The sequence below is a fragment of the Diorhabda sublineata genome, chromosome 5 (genome assembly GCF_026230105.1).
Source record: "Diorhabda sublineata isolate icDioSubl1.1 chromosome 5, icDioSubl1.1, whole genome shotgun sequence".
Taxonomy (NCBI): domain Eukaryota; kingdom Metazoa; phylum Arthropoda; class Insecta; order Coleoptera; family Chrysomelidae; genus Diorhabda; species Diorhabda sublineata.
Genome location: NC_079478.1, coordinates 38,081,937 through 38,097,029, shown reverse-complemented (window position 1 = coordinate 38,097,029; position 15,093 = coordinate 38,081,937). Strand labels below are relative to the sequence as shown.

The following is a 15,093-nucleotide window of genomic DNA, read 5'->3' as shown; positions in this document are numbered from 1 at the left end:
TTTTGAGACACTCTGTATGCTACAATTGGAATCGGAAACTTTTTTCGTGGTCTATAAGAGAAAGTAGACCATTTTTATTAACTGGAGTGTTTTTGGTACCGTTTTAGTCATTCAAATATTTGTTTTTAAAACTTTTGACCATCTCGAGTGATTTTTCGAGACATTCTGTATGCTACAAGTGAAATCGGAAGTTTTTCTGGTGAAATATTGAAGAAAATCGACGATTTTTTTAACTGGGAAACTTTTCGTGCCATTTTAGTCATTCAAAAACATTTGATTTTCAATGTGAGTCAATTTTTGAGACACCCTGTATGCTACAAGTGAAATCGGAAACTTTTTCCGTGGTCTATAAGAGAAAGTAGACGATTTTTATTAACTGGAGTGTTTTTGGTACCGTTTTAGTCATTCAAATATTTGTTTTTAAAACTTTTGACCATCTCGAGTGATTTTTCGAGACATTCTGTATGCTACAAGTGAAATCGGAAGTTTTTCTGGTGAAATATTGAAGAAAATCGACGATTTTTTTAACTGGGAAACTTTTCGTGCCATTTTAGTCATTCAAACATTTGATTTTCAATGTGAGTCAATTTTTGAGACACTCTGTATGCTACAATTGGAATCGGAAACTTTTTTCGTGGTCTATAAGAGAAAGTAGACCATTTTTATTAACTGGAGTGTTTTTGGTACCGTTTTAGTAATTCAAATATTTGTTTTTAAAACTTTTGATCATCTCGAGTTATTTTTCGAGACACTCTGTATGCTACAAGTGAAATCGGATATTTTTGTGGTGAAATATTGAAGAAAATCGACGATTTTTTTAACTGGGAAACTTTTCGTGCCATTTTAGTCATTCAAAAACATTTGATTTTCAATGTGAGTCAATTTTTGAGACACCCTGTATGCTACAAGTGAAATCGGAAACTTTTTCCGTGGTCTATAAGAGAAAGTAGACGATTTTTATTAACTGGAGTGTTTTTGGTACCGTTTTAGTAATTCAAATATTTGTTTTTAAAACTTTTGATCATCTCGAGTTATTTTTCGAGACACTCTGTATGCTACAAGTGAAATCGGATATTTTTGTGGTGAAATATTGAAGAAAATCGACGATTTTTTTAACTGGGAAACTTTTCATGCCATTTTAGTCATTCAAAAACATTTGATTTTCAATGTGAGTCAATTTTTGAGACACCCTGTATGCTACAAGTGAAATCGGAAACTTTTTCCGTGGTCTATAAGAGAAAGTAGACGATTTTTATTAACTGGAGTGTTTTTGGTACCGTTTTAGTCATTCAAATATTTGTTTTTAAAACTTTTGACCATCTCGAGTGATTTTTCGAGACATTCTGTATGCTACAAGTGAAATCGGAAGTTTTTCTGGTGAAATATTGAAGAAAATCGACGATTTTTTTAACTGGGAAACTTTTCGTGCCATTTTAGTCATTCAAAAACATTTGATTTTCAATGTGAGTCAATTTTTGAGACACTCTGTATGCTACAATTGGAATCGGAAACTTTTTTCGTGGTCTATAAGAGAAAGTAGACCATTTTTATTAACTGGAGTGTTTTTGGTACCGTTTTAGTAATTCAAATATTTGTTTTTAAAACTTTTGATCATCTCGAGTTATTTTTCGAGACACTCTGTATGCTACAAGTGAAATCGGAAGTTTTTCTGGTGAAATATTGAAGAAAATCGACGATTTTTTTAACTGGGAAACTTTTCGTGCCATTTTAGTCATTCAAAAACATTAGATTTTCAATGTGAGTCAATTTTTGAGACACTCTGTATGCTACAATTGGAATCGGAAACTTTTTTCGTGGTCTATAAGAGAAAGTAGACCATTTTTATTAACTGGAGTGTTTTTGGTACCGTTTTAGTAATTCAAATATTTGTTTTTAAAACTTTTGATCATCTCGAGTTATTTTTCGAGACACTCTGTATGCTACAAGTGAAATCGGATATTTTTGTGGTGAAATATTGAAGAAAATCGACGATTTTTTTAACTGGGAAACTTTTCGTGCCATTTTAGTCATTCAAACATTTGATTTTCAATGTGAGTCAATTTTTGAGACACCCTGTATGCTACAATTGGAATCGGAAACATTTATACCGAAATACAAGAGAAAATCGACAACTTTTGTTAATTGGTAAGTTTTTAGTGCCATTTAAGTGATCCAAGGATTTCATTTCCAAATTTTGACCACCGTGAGTTAATTTTGGAGATACCCTGTATTACTACAAGAGGAGTTAGAAGCTTTTTTGTAAAATTAAAGAGAAAATCGACGATTTTTGTTAACGGAGAAGCTTTTACTGCCATTTTGTCATCCAAAGATCTAATTCCAAATTTTTAGCCACTGTGAGTAATTTTTTGAAACACCCTGTATACTACAAATGAAATTAGAAACTTTTTTGGTGAAATTAAAGATAAAAATCGACTATTTTTATTCAGTGGGAAGCTCTTAGTGTCATTTTAGGTATCCAAACAGTTTTTTTTTCAATTTTTTGGCCACTGTGAGTCAATTTTTGTGACGCCCAGTACACTAAAATTTTAAATAGAAACTTTTTGGTAGAATTTGAAGAAAAATCGACAAATTTTGTTTACTATGGAGCTTTTAGTGCCATTTTAGTCATTCAAACAGTTTATTTTCAATTTTTAGACGACAGTGAGTCAATTTTCCCGACACCAAGTATTCTAAAATTTATATAAAAAACGTTTAGGGTAAAATTAAAGAGAAAATCGACGGTTTTTGTTAACGGAGAAGCTTTTACTGCCATTTTGTCATTCAAAGATCTAATTTCCAAATTTTTAGCCACTGTCAGTCATTTTTTGAAACACCCTGTATACTACAAATGAAATTAGAAACTTTTTTGGTGAAATTAAAGAGAAAAATCGACTATTTTAGTTCATAGGGAGCTTTTAGTGTCATTTTAGGCATCCAAACAGTTTTTTTTTTCAATTTTTTGGCCACTGTGAATCAATTTTTGTGACACCCAGTAAACTAAAGTTTGAAATAGAAACTTTTTGGTAGAATTTGAAGAAAAATCGACAAATTTTGTTTACTATGGAGCTTTTAGTGCCATTTTAGTCATTCAAACAGTTTATTTTCAATTTTTAGACGACAGTAAGTCAATTTTCCCGACACCAAGTATTCTAAAATTTATATAAAAAACGTTTAGGGTAAAATTAAAAAGAAAATCGACGATTTTTGTTCATTTCGATGTTTTTAGTACGATTTTCTTCTATAATACATTTTTTAGCAACCATTTCACTTTTGTACACTAAAATCGGAATCGAAAACTATTGTAACATATCGAACACACTACCACTAGTATAAAACTCACAATTACAACGTTTCGATATCCGATACACACCATCTTCAGCGACAGTAATATAGAAGAAGAAATCTGACAAACAATTGTTTCCAGACGATTTTTTTTGGTCCACAGTGTATATATTCTCCAATAAATAACACGGACGATCAATACATAAACACAAACTGTAGTAATTAATGTAATAAAATCTGCGAAAATCCAATTCGGTTTCGATTTTTTTTGTCTCGCCCTATATAACATTACGAAAACGAACGAAATATGAGAGTTAAGCTTTATTAGAAAAGAGAAAAAAAATTACAGCGACGTTAAAGATAAATTAGTAACCTAGAAAGGCATGAAAATAAAAACCGTTGCGGTTGGGGTTCTACATGGGTCTACCCATACCGCGACCGCCCATCTGGGGCGGTTGTTCGGATTTTTGATTCTTGATAGTCTCGTCTACGGACAATATCAAACAAGTGGCTTCGGTAGCTGCTGTTAAAGCGTTAATTTTAACAACGGCCGGTTCCCAAACGCACGTTTCGTAATTATCGCTGATATCTTCATTGTTTATATCCACTCCGTACCAACAATGCCCTTGGGCGTGTTTCTGTCTCAATTTGTTCAATATATTGGTGGCGTCGAAACCTGCGTTGTCGCATAACTGACGTGGAATTACCTAAAAAAAAACACACAATCGAATTAATGATGAAAGTTTATTTTTTCTATTTTTTTTTAATACTTCTAAAGCTTTCGCGATGGCTCCTATCAACAATTGCTCTTTTCCTGCTATGGTGCGAGAATAATCCCTCAATATTTTGGATAGTTCCATTTCGATAGCACCTCCACCTGCTACAACGGCGTCGTTTTTAATAGTTCTTCTAACGATCATTATAGCGTCGTGCAAAGATCTGAAAAATTTTGTAAAAACACTAAATTCACTTGAAATCAATCGTTTTGGGGTACATAATTGCTTACAGACAACCGGGCAGTATTAAAGACATTCGATTCGATGTAAACCACATTCAAACTGTTATGGGGTTGTATATGGTGGTTTGAACGGTTCAAATAAAAGTGGGAAGATAAGAGGACATCACTAGGTCAAAGAAAAGTAAAAAGGTGGATGATATGATAAAATTTACAAAAATTCAACCATATTAGTCATCCAAACACTTGACTTTCAATATTTTGCCATTTGAATCAATTTTTGAGACACCCTGTATGCTACAAGTGGAATCTGAAACTTTTATAGTGAAATACAATAGAAAATGGACAATTTTTGTTAAAAGGGGAGCTTTTAGTGCCATTTTAGTCATCCAAACACTTGACTTTCAATATTTTGCCATTTGAATCAATTTTTGAGACACCCTGTATGCTACAAGTGGAATCTGAAACTTTTATAGTGAAATACAATAGAAAATGGACAATTTTTGTTAAAAGGGGAGCTTTTAGTGCCATTTTAGTCATCCAAACACTTGACTTTCAATATTTTGACAATTGAATCAATTTTTGAGACACCCTGTAAGCTAGAAGTAAAACCGGAAACTTTTATGATGAAATACAAGAGAAAATCGACGATTTGTGTTAACTGGGAAGCTTTTAGTGCCATTTTAGTTATCCAAAGATTTGAATTTGAATATTTTGGCCAATGTAATCCAATTTTTTCTATACCATGTATATTAAAATAGAAATTGGAAACTTTTATGATGAAATACAGGTAAAAATCGACAAATTTTGTTAATTGGAATTCTTCTAGTGCATTTTAATGTCATTTTAGTAATCCAACTTTCCATTTTCAAATTTTTGGCCACCACAAGTCAATTTTTGTTATACCCTGTATATTAAAATTGAAATTAGAAATTTTTGTCACAAAATACAGGTAAAAATAAACATTTTGTTAATTGGAATTCTTTTAGTGCCTTTTAATGTCATTTTAGTCATCCAAACATTTCATTTTCAAATTTTTGTCCACCACCAATCAATTTTTGTAACACCCAGTATGCTACAACTGGAATCTGAAATTTTTATGGTGAAATAAGAGAGAAATTCAACATAAAAACGGAGAATTGAAAAAAAATCATTGAAACCGGACGATTTTTTTTATTTTTTTTAGAACCAAAAAACTATTTTATACCAATTTTTAAGTAACAAAAGATAGCAACATTTATAACAAAAAAATTACAGTACAATAACAGAAAAACCCCAAATCTCGATAACCTATTAAAATAATTTTCAGTACACTAATAAAAACAATAATAAATGAATTTTTTTTACCTTTCTGTTTCTTCCAAGAACTGTTCGGCTCCCCCTCGTAGAATCAAAGTACAAGTTTTAGCATTAGGGCAACCCTTAAAGAAATTGTACCTCTCCCCGCCGATCTGTTTCTCTTCGAACAAATCACATTTACCCAGTACATTATCGTTGATATCGTTAACCGTTGTCATAACTGCACCACCGCAAGCTTTAAGGGTTCTTCTCATATCGTCCTCCTGGACGCGACCAGCGCAAAACATATCCCTGGGTAAACGATAATTGTACAAAAATATACAATAAAATCGCTTGAATCGAGTTGAATGGTTACAAAAGCGTGTAAAAAATGACAATAAATTATATACAAATGATAAAGAAATTGTAAAAAAATAGTTTTCGATCTAATACAATCCTGGATAGATCATAAAGTGTGGAAAGGAAAAAACTTGTTGGATTGTATTTATTTTGGGATAGGGATATTTTCATGCTAGATATAGTTAATTTATGGAACGGTCCTGATATAGAAAATATTTTCCTCTGCAGAGAGGGATTTGTAAGGATTTTTTAGGTTAGGTTAATTGTGTTAGGTTTGCTTATTGAGTACATGCCTGTCTACTATCACGTGACTGTGATAAGTGTTTTTTGACCAAAATATACTTGGATAATCTCATTTTTGACTAATTCATTTGACATAAGAGGTTAATTTGGTAAAAGTGAATTTCCAACCAAATTAGTCTGATAAAAGCTTAGTTAGTACTCCGAGGTTTTTTCATTTCCTAAACAATTTGACCTTCCCATGTAGTTACTGGTCTTCCTGGTAATCTTTTCTCCTTCAATCTCCATTCTGTTTGTCTCCGTACTCGACTATCAGTTTTCCATTTGTTTTTATCCTGCTTCTGACTGTTTCAATTACTTACTTAGAGACTTTCCATTTCCTGAACAATTTGACCTTCCCATGTAGTTTCTGGTCTCCCTGGTAATCTTTTCTCCTTCAATCTCCATTCTATTTGTGTCAGTACTCGACTATCAGTTTTCCATTTCTTTTTGTACTGCTTCTGACTGTTTCAATCATGTACTTCGAGACTTTCCATTTCCTAAACAATTTGACCTTCCCATGTAGTTTCTTTGCAATCTTTTCTCATCAATCTCCATTTCATTTGTGTCCATATCATTGTAATCCTTTCCATTTAATTAAAATCCTAATAATTAAATAAAAAAAATTATATAAATACCTGTCGGCAAAATATTGAGTAGCAACATCTCCGATGGGTAATTTGGACAATACAACATTAGCTCCGGATTCGTATATTTTTTGCAACTTATTGTATAAAATATTCCATTCGGCATCGACGATTTTTTGATATTCCTTAACATTATCGACTCTAATTTCTGCGTTGTCCCTTTCGGCTTTCAATTCTAATTCAATATTCAAAAGGGCGATTTTGCAATTTTTATAAATCTTTGGTTGCATCTCAAAGCCGGCGTAGGAGAAAGTTTTTTTAAAAACCACGCCAGCTACTAGAATCGAATCTTGTAAAGCGCCGCCTTGAACTTTTTTGATGCCGATCATATTCAGAGGTAATAAATCATCTAATAGTAAAACTGCATCTACTACCATTTTAGAAAAGAACGATCTCTGTTGGTTGATGAGTTTTGAACTCATCGCCGTAGCCGCGCATTTTTCCAAAAGAGATCGAAATTCTTCCGCGTTGGATTTGTTAATTTTAACCGATAATTCGTTAATTTTCTCCAAGCAAATTTGAAAAGATCTCCTAACCGCTTTAATTATAATTCGAGGGTGAACGCCTTCTTCAATATAAGGCTTAATTTGTTTCAAAAACTCCCCTAAAATTCATATTAACATTTCTAATTACGAGATTTTATATATATAAAAAATAAATTTACCTGCTAGTAAAACAACACTTGTAGTACCGTCTCCTACTTCAGCATCTTGAGATTTCGCTATATCCACCAACGTTTTACCAGCTGGGTGAACTATATCTAATAATTTCAATATAGTTGCTCCATCGTTTGATATAGTCGCCTTACCGACCTTTTGGACAATTAGTTTATCCATTCCTCTAGGCCCCAATGTTGTACGTACAGCATCAACTACGGTTTGGCAGGCGTTAATGTTTGAAATTAGTTGGGGTTTACCTTGGGAGGAATCGGTACCCTCTTTTAATAATAAAATTTGAGGTTGCTAAAAGAAAACGATATATAGAGAATCGCCGACTAACCTAATTTCAGTTAAAAAGATTAGAATATAGAATTAATAAAAATAATTTAAATATTTATCGAACTAACCATCATTTCGTTATAAAATCAGTGATAAATAATATATTCTTTTATAATTATTTTAGATTAATTTTTCACGTGCAACACTTTAACGCAGAGTAGACGAAACGTCAAAAAGTTTTGCCAATTATTAGACATGCATTCCACTAAGCGTTCGCGTTCAACAATTTTCATAACTCAAGCAACGTAAACTGCAACCATGAGAATGTATCTTATTATTTTATGCGGTATGGGACATTATAAGTACTTTTGAAGCAGTCTTATGACGCACAACCAAATATTTTACTATCACCGGAGAAGATATTTTGATTTTACTTTAATGAAAATGAGTTAAGCACTCCACTAAAAAATCTTTATAACATAAAATTTAAAAGCTTTCGCTTTATTTTTTCTGTTTCGCCATCACATAATATTTATCTCAACGCTCAAAACGCCTCCTAATCCATTCCACTTGGGTTTGCTAAGAGGAACAGAAAAGATCGTGAGTGCTTAGTGGAACGCACCATTAGATTTCAGATTTTACCGCTAAATTTAAACATAGGACGAATTCGTATAAAATTTATCATTTCATAAAATAAAACCACGAGTATTATTAAATTTTTATTTGAATTAATATATAATATGTTTTTAATAATATTTATTACGTAAATTATAATTGTAGGTGCTTTTTTCATTTTATATTATTTGAGGTTTTTCAAATAGAAAGTTACTGCGCATGTTTCATATTTTATCAGGTGATTTAACCAATGAAAACTGTCAAATCATCCGCTTCTGTTTTAATTTAATTTTAATATCCGATTGCCATTATTGTTTGTGAAGTCTTGCGAGTTATACCGGTTTTATTTCGTTTGTAAAATGCGAATTTACATTTTTTTACTTTTAATATGTACTATTTGTACAGTTAATTGTACTTTACATCGGTAATTATAGATTATATAGCTTTGTAATATTATATAAATATTATTACAAAAAATCATTCGATATAAATTGTGTTTTGTATATATGTTTAAGTTGTTGTTTTTTATTGAAACTATTCAAAATATTAATATTTTATTCAAAAATTTTGATTTGATAGTAGATTTGAAGTTGAAACTATCTATTTGTTTTCTTAATTTATATCAATAAAAGTTGTAGATGCCACTTTATCAAATGAACTTTACACGCTACAATATTTAATTTTTTCGACTTATTTGTATGCTTAAGTTAAATATCTGTTTTTTAGTGTAACATTACACAAATTTCAATCTGTTAGAAATCATTTCCATGAAATAGATACTGAGATTAGTCGCGTGGTACTAAATCGCTATAGTGGTTCTTTAGGTGGTCCAATTCCCGAGCCTTTATCTAATTATTTAGATGTGAGTAGTATTTTTCTTCGTTGGCAAGTTTTTAATTAAAAAAAAATCTTTTTAGGCTCAATATTATGGAGTTGTTGAAATTGGTACCCCACCGCAATCGTTTAAAGTTGTATTTGATACCGGTTCCTCTAATTTATGGGTACCGTCGAAAAAGTGTAGTTTCACTAATATTGCTTGCTGTAAGTACATATTTTGAATTTATTCTTCATGTTATTGTTGCTGTGTATAATTGCTCAAATAACAAATTGTTTTTATAATATTTAAACGTGATAAAAATAATTAGAAATGTTTATTAATTGTAAATGTACTGTTTATGTGACCTTTGTTAATCGTACGATGATTATTTGTTGATTAATACGCTGGAAGAACAAGAAATAATGAACTATATTTGTAGTCTACAAAATATTGATAATTTTTAATGATAACGCTTGGTTTTAACTCTACATGGTGACTTTTTTGACCTGTAAACTCAGAAAATACATTTTGGGACTAAAATATTTCGAAAAAAAGTTATTTTGGACCACTATACACGGAAAAAAGTTAGTTTAGATCATATACAATGAAAAAAGTTATTTTGGACCATTATACACTGAAAAAAGTCATTTTTGTTCAAATAAACTTGGAAAACTTCATTTTTTGGTCAATTCAAAATGAGAAAAATCATATTTTGATCATAATACACCGAAAAAAGGATATTTTTTGACGAATTTACCCTTGGAAAAGCTGATTTTTGATAAAATTTATTTGACAAATGGGGTAAATTTGGCTTGTACAAATTTAATCTGATAAAAGCTCAATGTAAAGTTGGGAAAGCTGTTTTTGGATGAAAATAAACTGGAAAAGGTCAATTTTTGATCAAATTTGAAATGGAAAGTTATTTCTTGAAGAAAATGAACTGAAAAACGGCATTTTTAACTGAACTGAATATAAAAAGGTAAATTTTTGAGCAAAATTAACTAGGAAAAAGCCAGTTTTAATCGAAGTAAAGTTAAAAAAGGCATTTTTTGGTAAAAACAATCTCAAAAAAGTCATTTTTGACCAATATTAACTGAAAAAAGTAACTTTTCACCAAACCTAACTTGGAAAAATAGATTTTTGACCAAAATTAACTGAAAACTAAAAAAATAACTATCAAATGCAAGCTTGAAAGCTATTTTCAGACGAAAAGCCATTTTTGACTGAATAAAACTTGGAAAAACTAAATTTTGTACGAAATTAACTGGAAAAAGCCAATTTTCCATTGAATCTAATTAAAAAAAGCCAATTTTCAATGAAATTTCAGTTAAAAAGTTGGTTTTTGTCGAAAATAAATTGAAACAACCATTTTTCTTCAAATTGAACTTAGAAAAGTAGAGTTTAAACTAGAATTAACTGAAAAAATTCTTATTTTGACTGAATTTAACTTAAAAAGGTGAATTTTGGAGGTAAAATTAACTAAAAAAATCCAATTTTCAATCGAATAAACTGGAAAAAGTCATTTTTGACTCAAATAAATTTGCAGAAGTGAATTTTGGGCTATAATTAATTGAAAAAATCCAATTTTGTTTAAACTTAACTAAAAAAAGTACATTTTTCATTAAAATTAACTGAAAAAGGCCAATTTCCAATCGAATTAAACTGATAAAACACAATTTTTAACAAAATTAAACTCAAAAAAGTGAATTTCAGACTAGAATTATCTGAAACAGGCCTCTTTTGACTGAACTTAGCTTAGAAAAGTGAATTTTTGAGAAAAATTAATGAAAAAATCCAATTTTGAATTGAAATAAACTGGAAAAAGTCGTTTTTAACTCAAATAAATTTGCAGAAGTGAATTTTTGGCTATAATTAATTGAAAAAGGTCAATTTTGAATCGAAATAAACTGGAAAAAGTCATTTTCGAATCAAACAAATTTACAGAAGTGAATTTTGGGCTAAAATTAATTGAAAAAATCACATTTTCACAAAATTAAAATAAAAAAAGTGAAATTCGGACTAGAATTAACTGAAAAAGGTCAATTTCCAATCGAATTAAACTGATAAAACACAATTTTTAACAAAATTAAACTCAAAAAATCCAATTTTGGCTAAAATTAACTAAGAAATAAACATTTTAAACGCACTAAAAACAAATTTTTTTTGTTGTCATCCGCAAAAATTTATTTTAAACAAAATAAAATTCATTTTCGTGATAATTTTCAATAAATTCGATATTTTACTTTTAAATATAAATTACAGTGCTTCATAATAAATACGATTCGTCCAAATCGTCGACATATCAACAAAACGGCACCAAATTCGCAATCCAGTACGGATCTGGTAGCCTGAGCGGTTTCCTCTCGACGGACGTCGTTTCCGTGAGTAATAAATAAGCGATCGCAATCGAACAAAACCTAAAACCCCCATTTTTTTTTTTTTTCATTCCAAATCGCATCAGATCGGAAACATCCAGATAAAACGACAAACTTTCGCCGAAGCCGTCAGCGAACCGGGCGTAGCTTTCGTTGCCGCCAAATTCGACGGCATCCTGGGTATGGGTTATTCCACTATATCGGTGGACGGAGTCACGCCCGTTTTCGACAACATGATCAAAAATAATTTGATATCCCAACCGGTATTTTCGTTCTACCTCAACAGGTAAATAAATCAAATGAAACGTCGATGATATCGTTGCGGTAATACGAGGTGTGTTTGACAGGAACCCGGACGGTAAAGAAGGTGGCGAACTTATCATCGGAGGTTCAGATCCGGCTCATTACAAAGGCGATTTTACTTACGTGCCCGTTAGCCGTAAGGCTTATTGGCAATTTTTTATGGACAAAGTTAAATTGGGGGGATCTACTTTTTGCTCGAAGGGTTGCCAAGCCATAGCCGATACCGGTACCAGTTTAATAGCGGGACCCACCAAAGAAATTACCGCTATTAACAAAGTACGTAATTTCGTAAACTCGATTTATTGGGTTGTAATTTTGTTTTTCTTTTTTTTTTTTTTTTGTTTATTTATAAGGCTATAGGTGGTACGCCCGTTCCCGGCGGGGAATATATGGTGGATTGCGATTTGATTCCAAATTTACCGACCATCGATTTCGTTTTGGGGGGAAAAAATTTCACTTTGGAAGGTACCGATTACGTACTTAGGGTAAGCAAAGTTTTATTTTTGATTTTTCGATATATTTTGTCGATAGATGATGCCCAGTTCGAATGGGCGATGCTATTTTAAGTAATTTATCACTTTTTGGATCCCAAGAAAGCTTTTAACGTTGTTAACATTGTTTTTTATATATAGAAATTGAAATTTTGGGTAAAAAACAGTTTTTTCGAGTAATTGAAGGATTATTTTGTCGATAGATGATGCCCAGTTCGAATGGGCGATGCTATTTTAAGTAATTTATCACTTTTTGGATCCCAAGAAAGCTTTTAACGTTGTTAACATTGTTTTTTATTTATAGAAATTGAAATTTTGGGTAAAAAACAGTTTTTTCGAGTAATTGAAGGATTATTTTGTCGATAGATGATGCCCAGTTCGAATGGGCGATGCTATTTTAAGTAATTTATCACTTTTTGGATCCCAAGAAAGCTTTTAACGTTGTTAACATTGTTTTTTATTTATAGAAATTGAAATTTTGGGTAAAAAACAGTTTTTTCGAGTAATTGAAGGATTATTTTGTCGATAGATGATGCCCAGTTCGAATGGGCGATGCTATTTTAAGTAATTTATCACTTTTTGGATCCCAAGAAAGCTTTTAACGTTGTTAACATTGTTTTTTATGTATAGAAATTGAAATTTTGGGTAAAAAACAGTTTTTTCGAGTAATTGAAGGATTATTTTGTCGATAGATGATGCCCAGTTCGAATGGGCGATGCTATTTTAAGTAATTTATCACTTTTTGGATCCCAAGAAAGCTTTTAACGTTGTTAACATTGTTTTTTATTTATAGAAATTGAAATTTTGGGTAAAAAACAGTTTTTTCGAGTAATTGAAGGACTATTTGTCGATAGAGGGCCCCCAGTTCGAATGGACGATGCTATTTTAAGTAATTTATCAGTTTTTGGATTCTGGGAAGGCTTTTAACATTGTTTGTGTTACTTTTTATATCTTATACATTTGGAATTATGGGTAGAAGACAAGGTAAATGGATATTTCGCCTGTAAGGACCCAAAAATAACGAAAATTCAACTAAATCATTCCTTTTTGGTCCCAAAGAAGGCTTTTAACACTGTTTTTCTCTCATTTTTCATTATATAAATTGGAATTAAGTGTAAAAAACAATATTTTGGGATGAATAAGCGAACATCATACCAATAAATCCAAAAAAATCATGATATTCTTATTCTTGGGTTCATATAAAGCTTTTAACACTGTCGTTGTAGATTTTTCACTTTTTATTTGAATTATTTTGCTGTCAAACCTCAAAATATGATGAAATCTCATCTGAATGATCAGTTTTTGATCTTAAAAAAGCTTTTAACACTGTTTTCGTATCTTTTCGTTAATAATAATCGGAAATATGAGTAATAAACAAGATTTTCTCGGGACTATTGTCCCAAAAGAAAAGTCCAAGCCCCAAAAAGGCAATAAATTTACAACTAAACGATTCTCGATGATACAACTTATAGAATTACGTTAATTGCTTTCTTGTGATCAATAAAATACGGATGTATTCGATATCGGTTGGTGTTTTTTTTATTTTGAGGAGATTTTCGATTTAATTTCCAGATCGCCCAATTCGGTAAGACGGTCTGCCTTTCTGGTTTCATGGGTATCGATATACCACCACCGAACGGACCTTTATGGATTTTGGGGGACGTTTTTATAGGGAAATATTACACGGAATTCGATATGGGTAATAACCGTGTCGGATTCGCCGAAACCGTTTAATTTTATCCCGAAAAATTTGAGTTGTTCTGTTTATTTTTTGTTTTTGTCGGGCAGCTTTTATAAATTTTTTTTTATCGTTCATTTTATTAGGGCGAGTTCACGAGTTGACGAGCCCCGGACATGACATATTTCTATTATACGGGGGTGTATTCGATAATTATATCCCGCATTATTTTAATTGTAAAACATTGTTACTGATTGATGCTAATAAATAGATTTCAATTTATCTAAGAGATTTTTTTTTGTATCAAATTTTCCGTTTCCCCTAGTTTTTTCGGAGAAGAAACAACGTTCGGCAACACCGCAACTTCCGTATCTTCGCGTATGAACATTGTTAGGGACAAAATTACATACGGCAACAACGTAAATCTCCGTATGATAATTTTTTTTAAAAAGGTAAAACTCTGACGCACGATTTTCCATAAAAACAAAAATTTCCCTAGTACTAGGGAAAAATTTCGTATGGCAATAGCGCCTTTGGAAATTGTTTTCCTATCGTAATTTTTGCATTTCTCTAGTTTTTAAAGAAAAAATAAACGTTTGGCAACATCGCAATTCCCATTTGTTAGGAATAAAATTGTTCTTGGCGACAGCGCAAATCCATTACGTTTTTATAAGACAATTAATTAATGAGAGAAAAATCTGTTGGACAATTTTCCATGAAAATAGTTCCATTTCCCTAAATCTAGTGAAGAACTACGTATGGCAACAACGCATTTTAATAATTTTACGTTGGGAAATTGAATTCGTATCGTAATTCTTCCATTTTCCTAGTTTTTAAAACCAAAAAAAAAACGTTTGGCAACATCGCAATTTCTATATCTTCCCATATGAACATTTCTCCATTGTTAAAGATAAAATTACGTTTGGCAACAGCGCAATTCTTCAATTTCCCTAAATCTAGTGAAGAACCACGTACGGCAACAACGCATTTTAGTAATTTTTCTTTGGGAAATTGATTTCGTATCGTAATTCTTCCATTTTCCTAGTTTTTTAAGAAAAAAAACGTTTGGCAACAT

At 31.2% G+C, this 15,093-nt stretch overlaps 2 protein-coding genes across 2 annotated transcripts; one reads left to right on the top strand and one right to left on the bottom strand.

The window, feature by feature from the left end:
• Nucleotides 1-3,588: 3,588 nt before the first annotated feature.
• Nucleotides 3,589-8,067, bottom strand: LOC130444622 (T-complex protein 1 subunit eta). Its single transcript, XM_056779868.1, has 6 exons — nt 7,868-8,067; nt 7,466-7,763; nt 6,793-7,405; nt 5,585-5,827; nt 4,053-4,221; nt 3,589-3,989 (listed from the first exon to the last, which is right to left on the bottom strand). Exons 1-6 carry the CDS (start codon nt 7,871-7,873, stop codon nt 3,696-3,698), a joined length of 1,623 nt encoding a protein of 540 aa, XP_056635846.1. The 5' UTR covers nt 7,874-8,067; the 3' UTR covers nt 3,589-3,695.
• A 513-nt stretch (nt 8,068-8,580) lies between these two features.
• On the top strand, nt 8,581-14,318 carry LOC130444623 (lysosomal aspartic protease-like). Its single transcript, XM_056779869.1, has 8 exons — nt 8,581-8,778; nt 9,081-9,216; nt 9,272-9,395; nt 11,434-11,552; nt 11,633-11,832; nt 11,894-12,125; nt 12,203-12,334; nt 13,913-14,318. Exons 1-8 carry the CDS (start codon nt 8,714-8,716, stop codon nt 14,072-14,074), a joined length of 1,170 nt encoding a protein of 389 aa, XP_056635847.1. The 5' UTR covers nt 8,581-8,713; the 3' UTR covers nt 14,075-14,318.
• Nucleotides 14,319-15,093: the final 775 nt, after the last annotated feature.

Excerpts from the sequence above, each read along its gene's own strand:
- LOC130444622 (XM_056779868.1), bottom strand. Across the intron at positions 7,406-7,465 it reads AAGTGTTGTTTTACTAGCAG|GGGAGTTTTTGAAACAAATT; the intron begins GTAAATTTATTT and ends TATGAATTTTAG. Across the intron at positions 3,990-4,052 it reads CCATCGCGAAAGCTTTAGAA|GTAATTCCACGTCAGTTATG; the intron begins GTATTAAAAAAA and ends GTTTTTTTTTAG.
- LOC130444623 (XM_056779869.1), top strand. The coding sequence starts at position 8,714 with ATGCGAATTTACATTTTTTTACTTTTAATATGTACTATTTGTACAGTT. Across the intron at positions 11,833-11,893 it reads TTTTCGTTCTACCTCAACAG|GAACCCGGACGGTAAAGAAG; the intron begins GTAAATAAATCA and ends TGTGTTTGACAG. Across the intron at positions 12,126-12,202 it reads AAATTACCGCTATTAACAAA|GCTATAGGTGGTACGCCCGT; the intron begins GTACGTAATTTC and ends TTTATTTATAAG.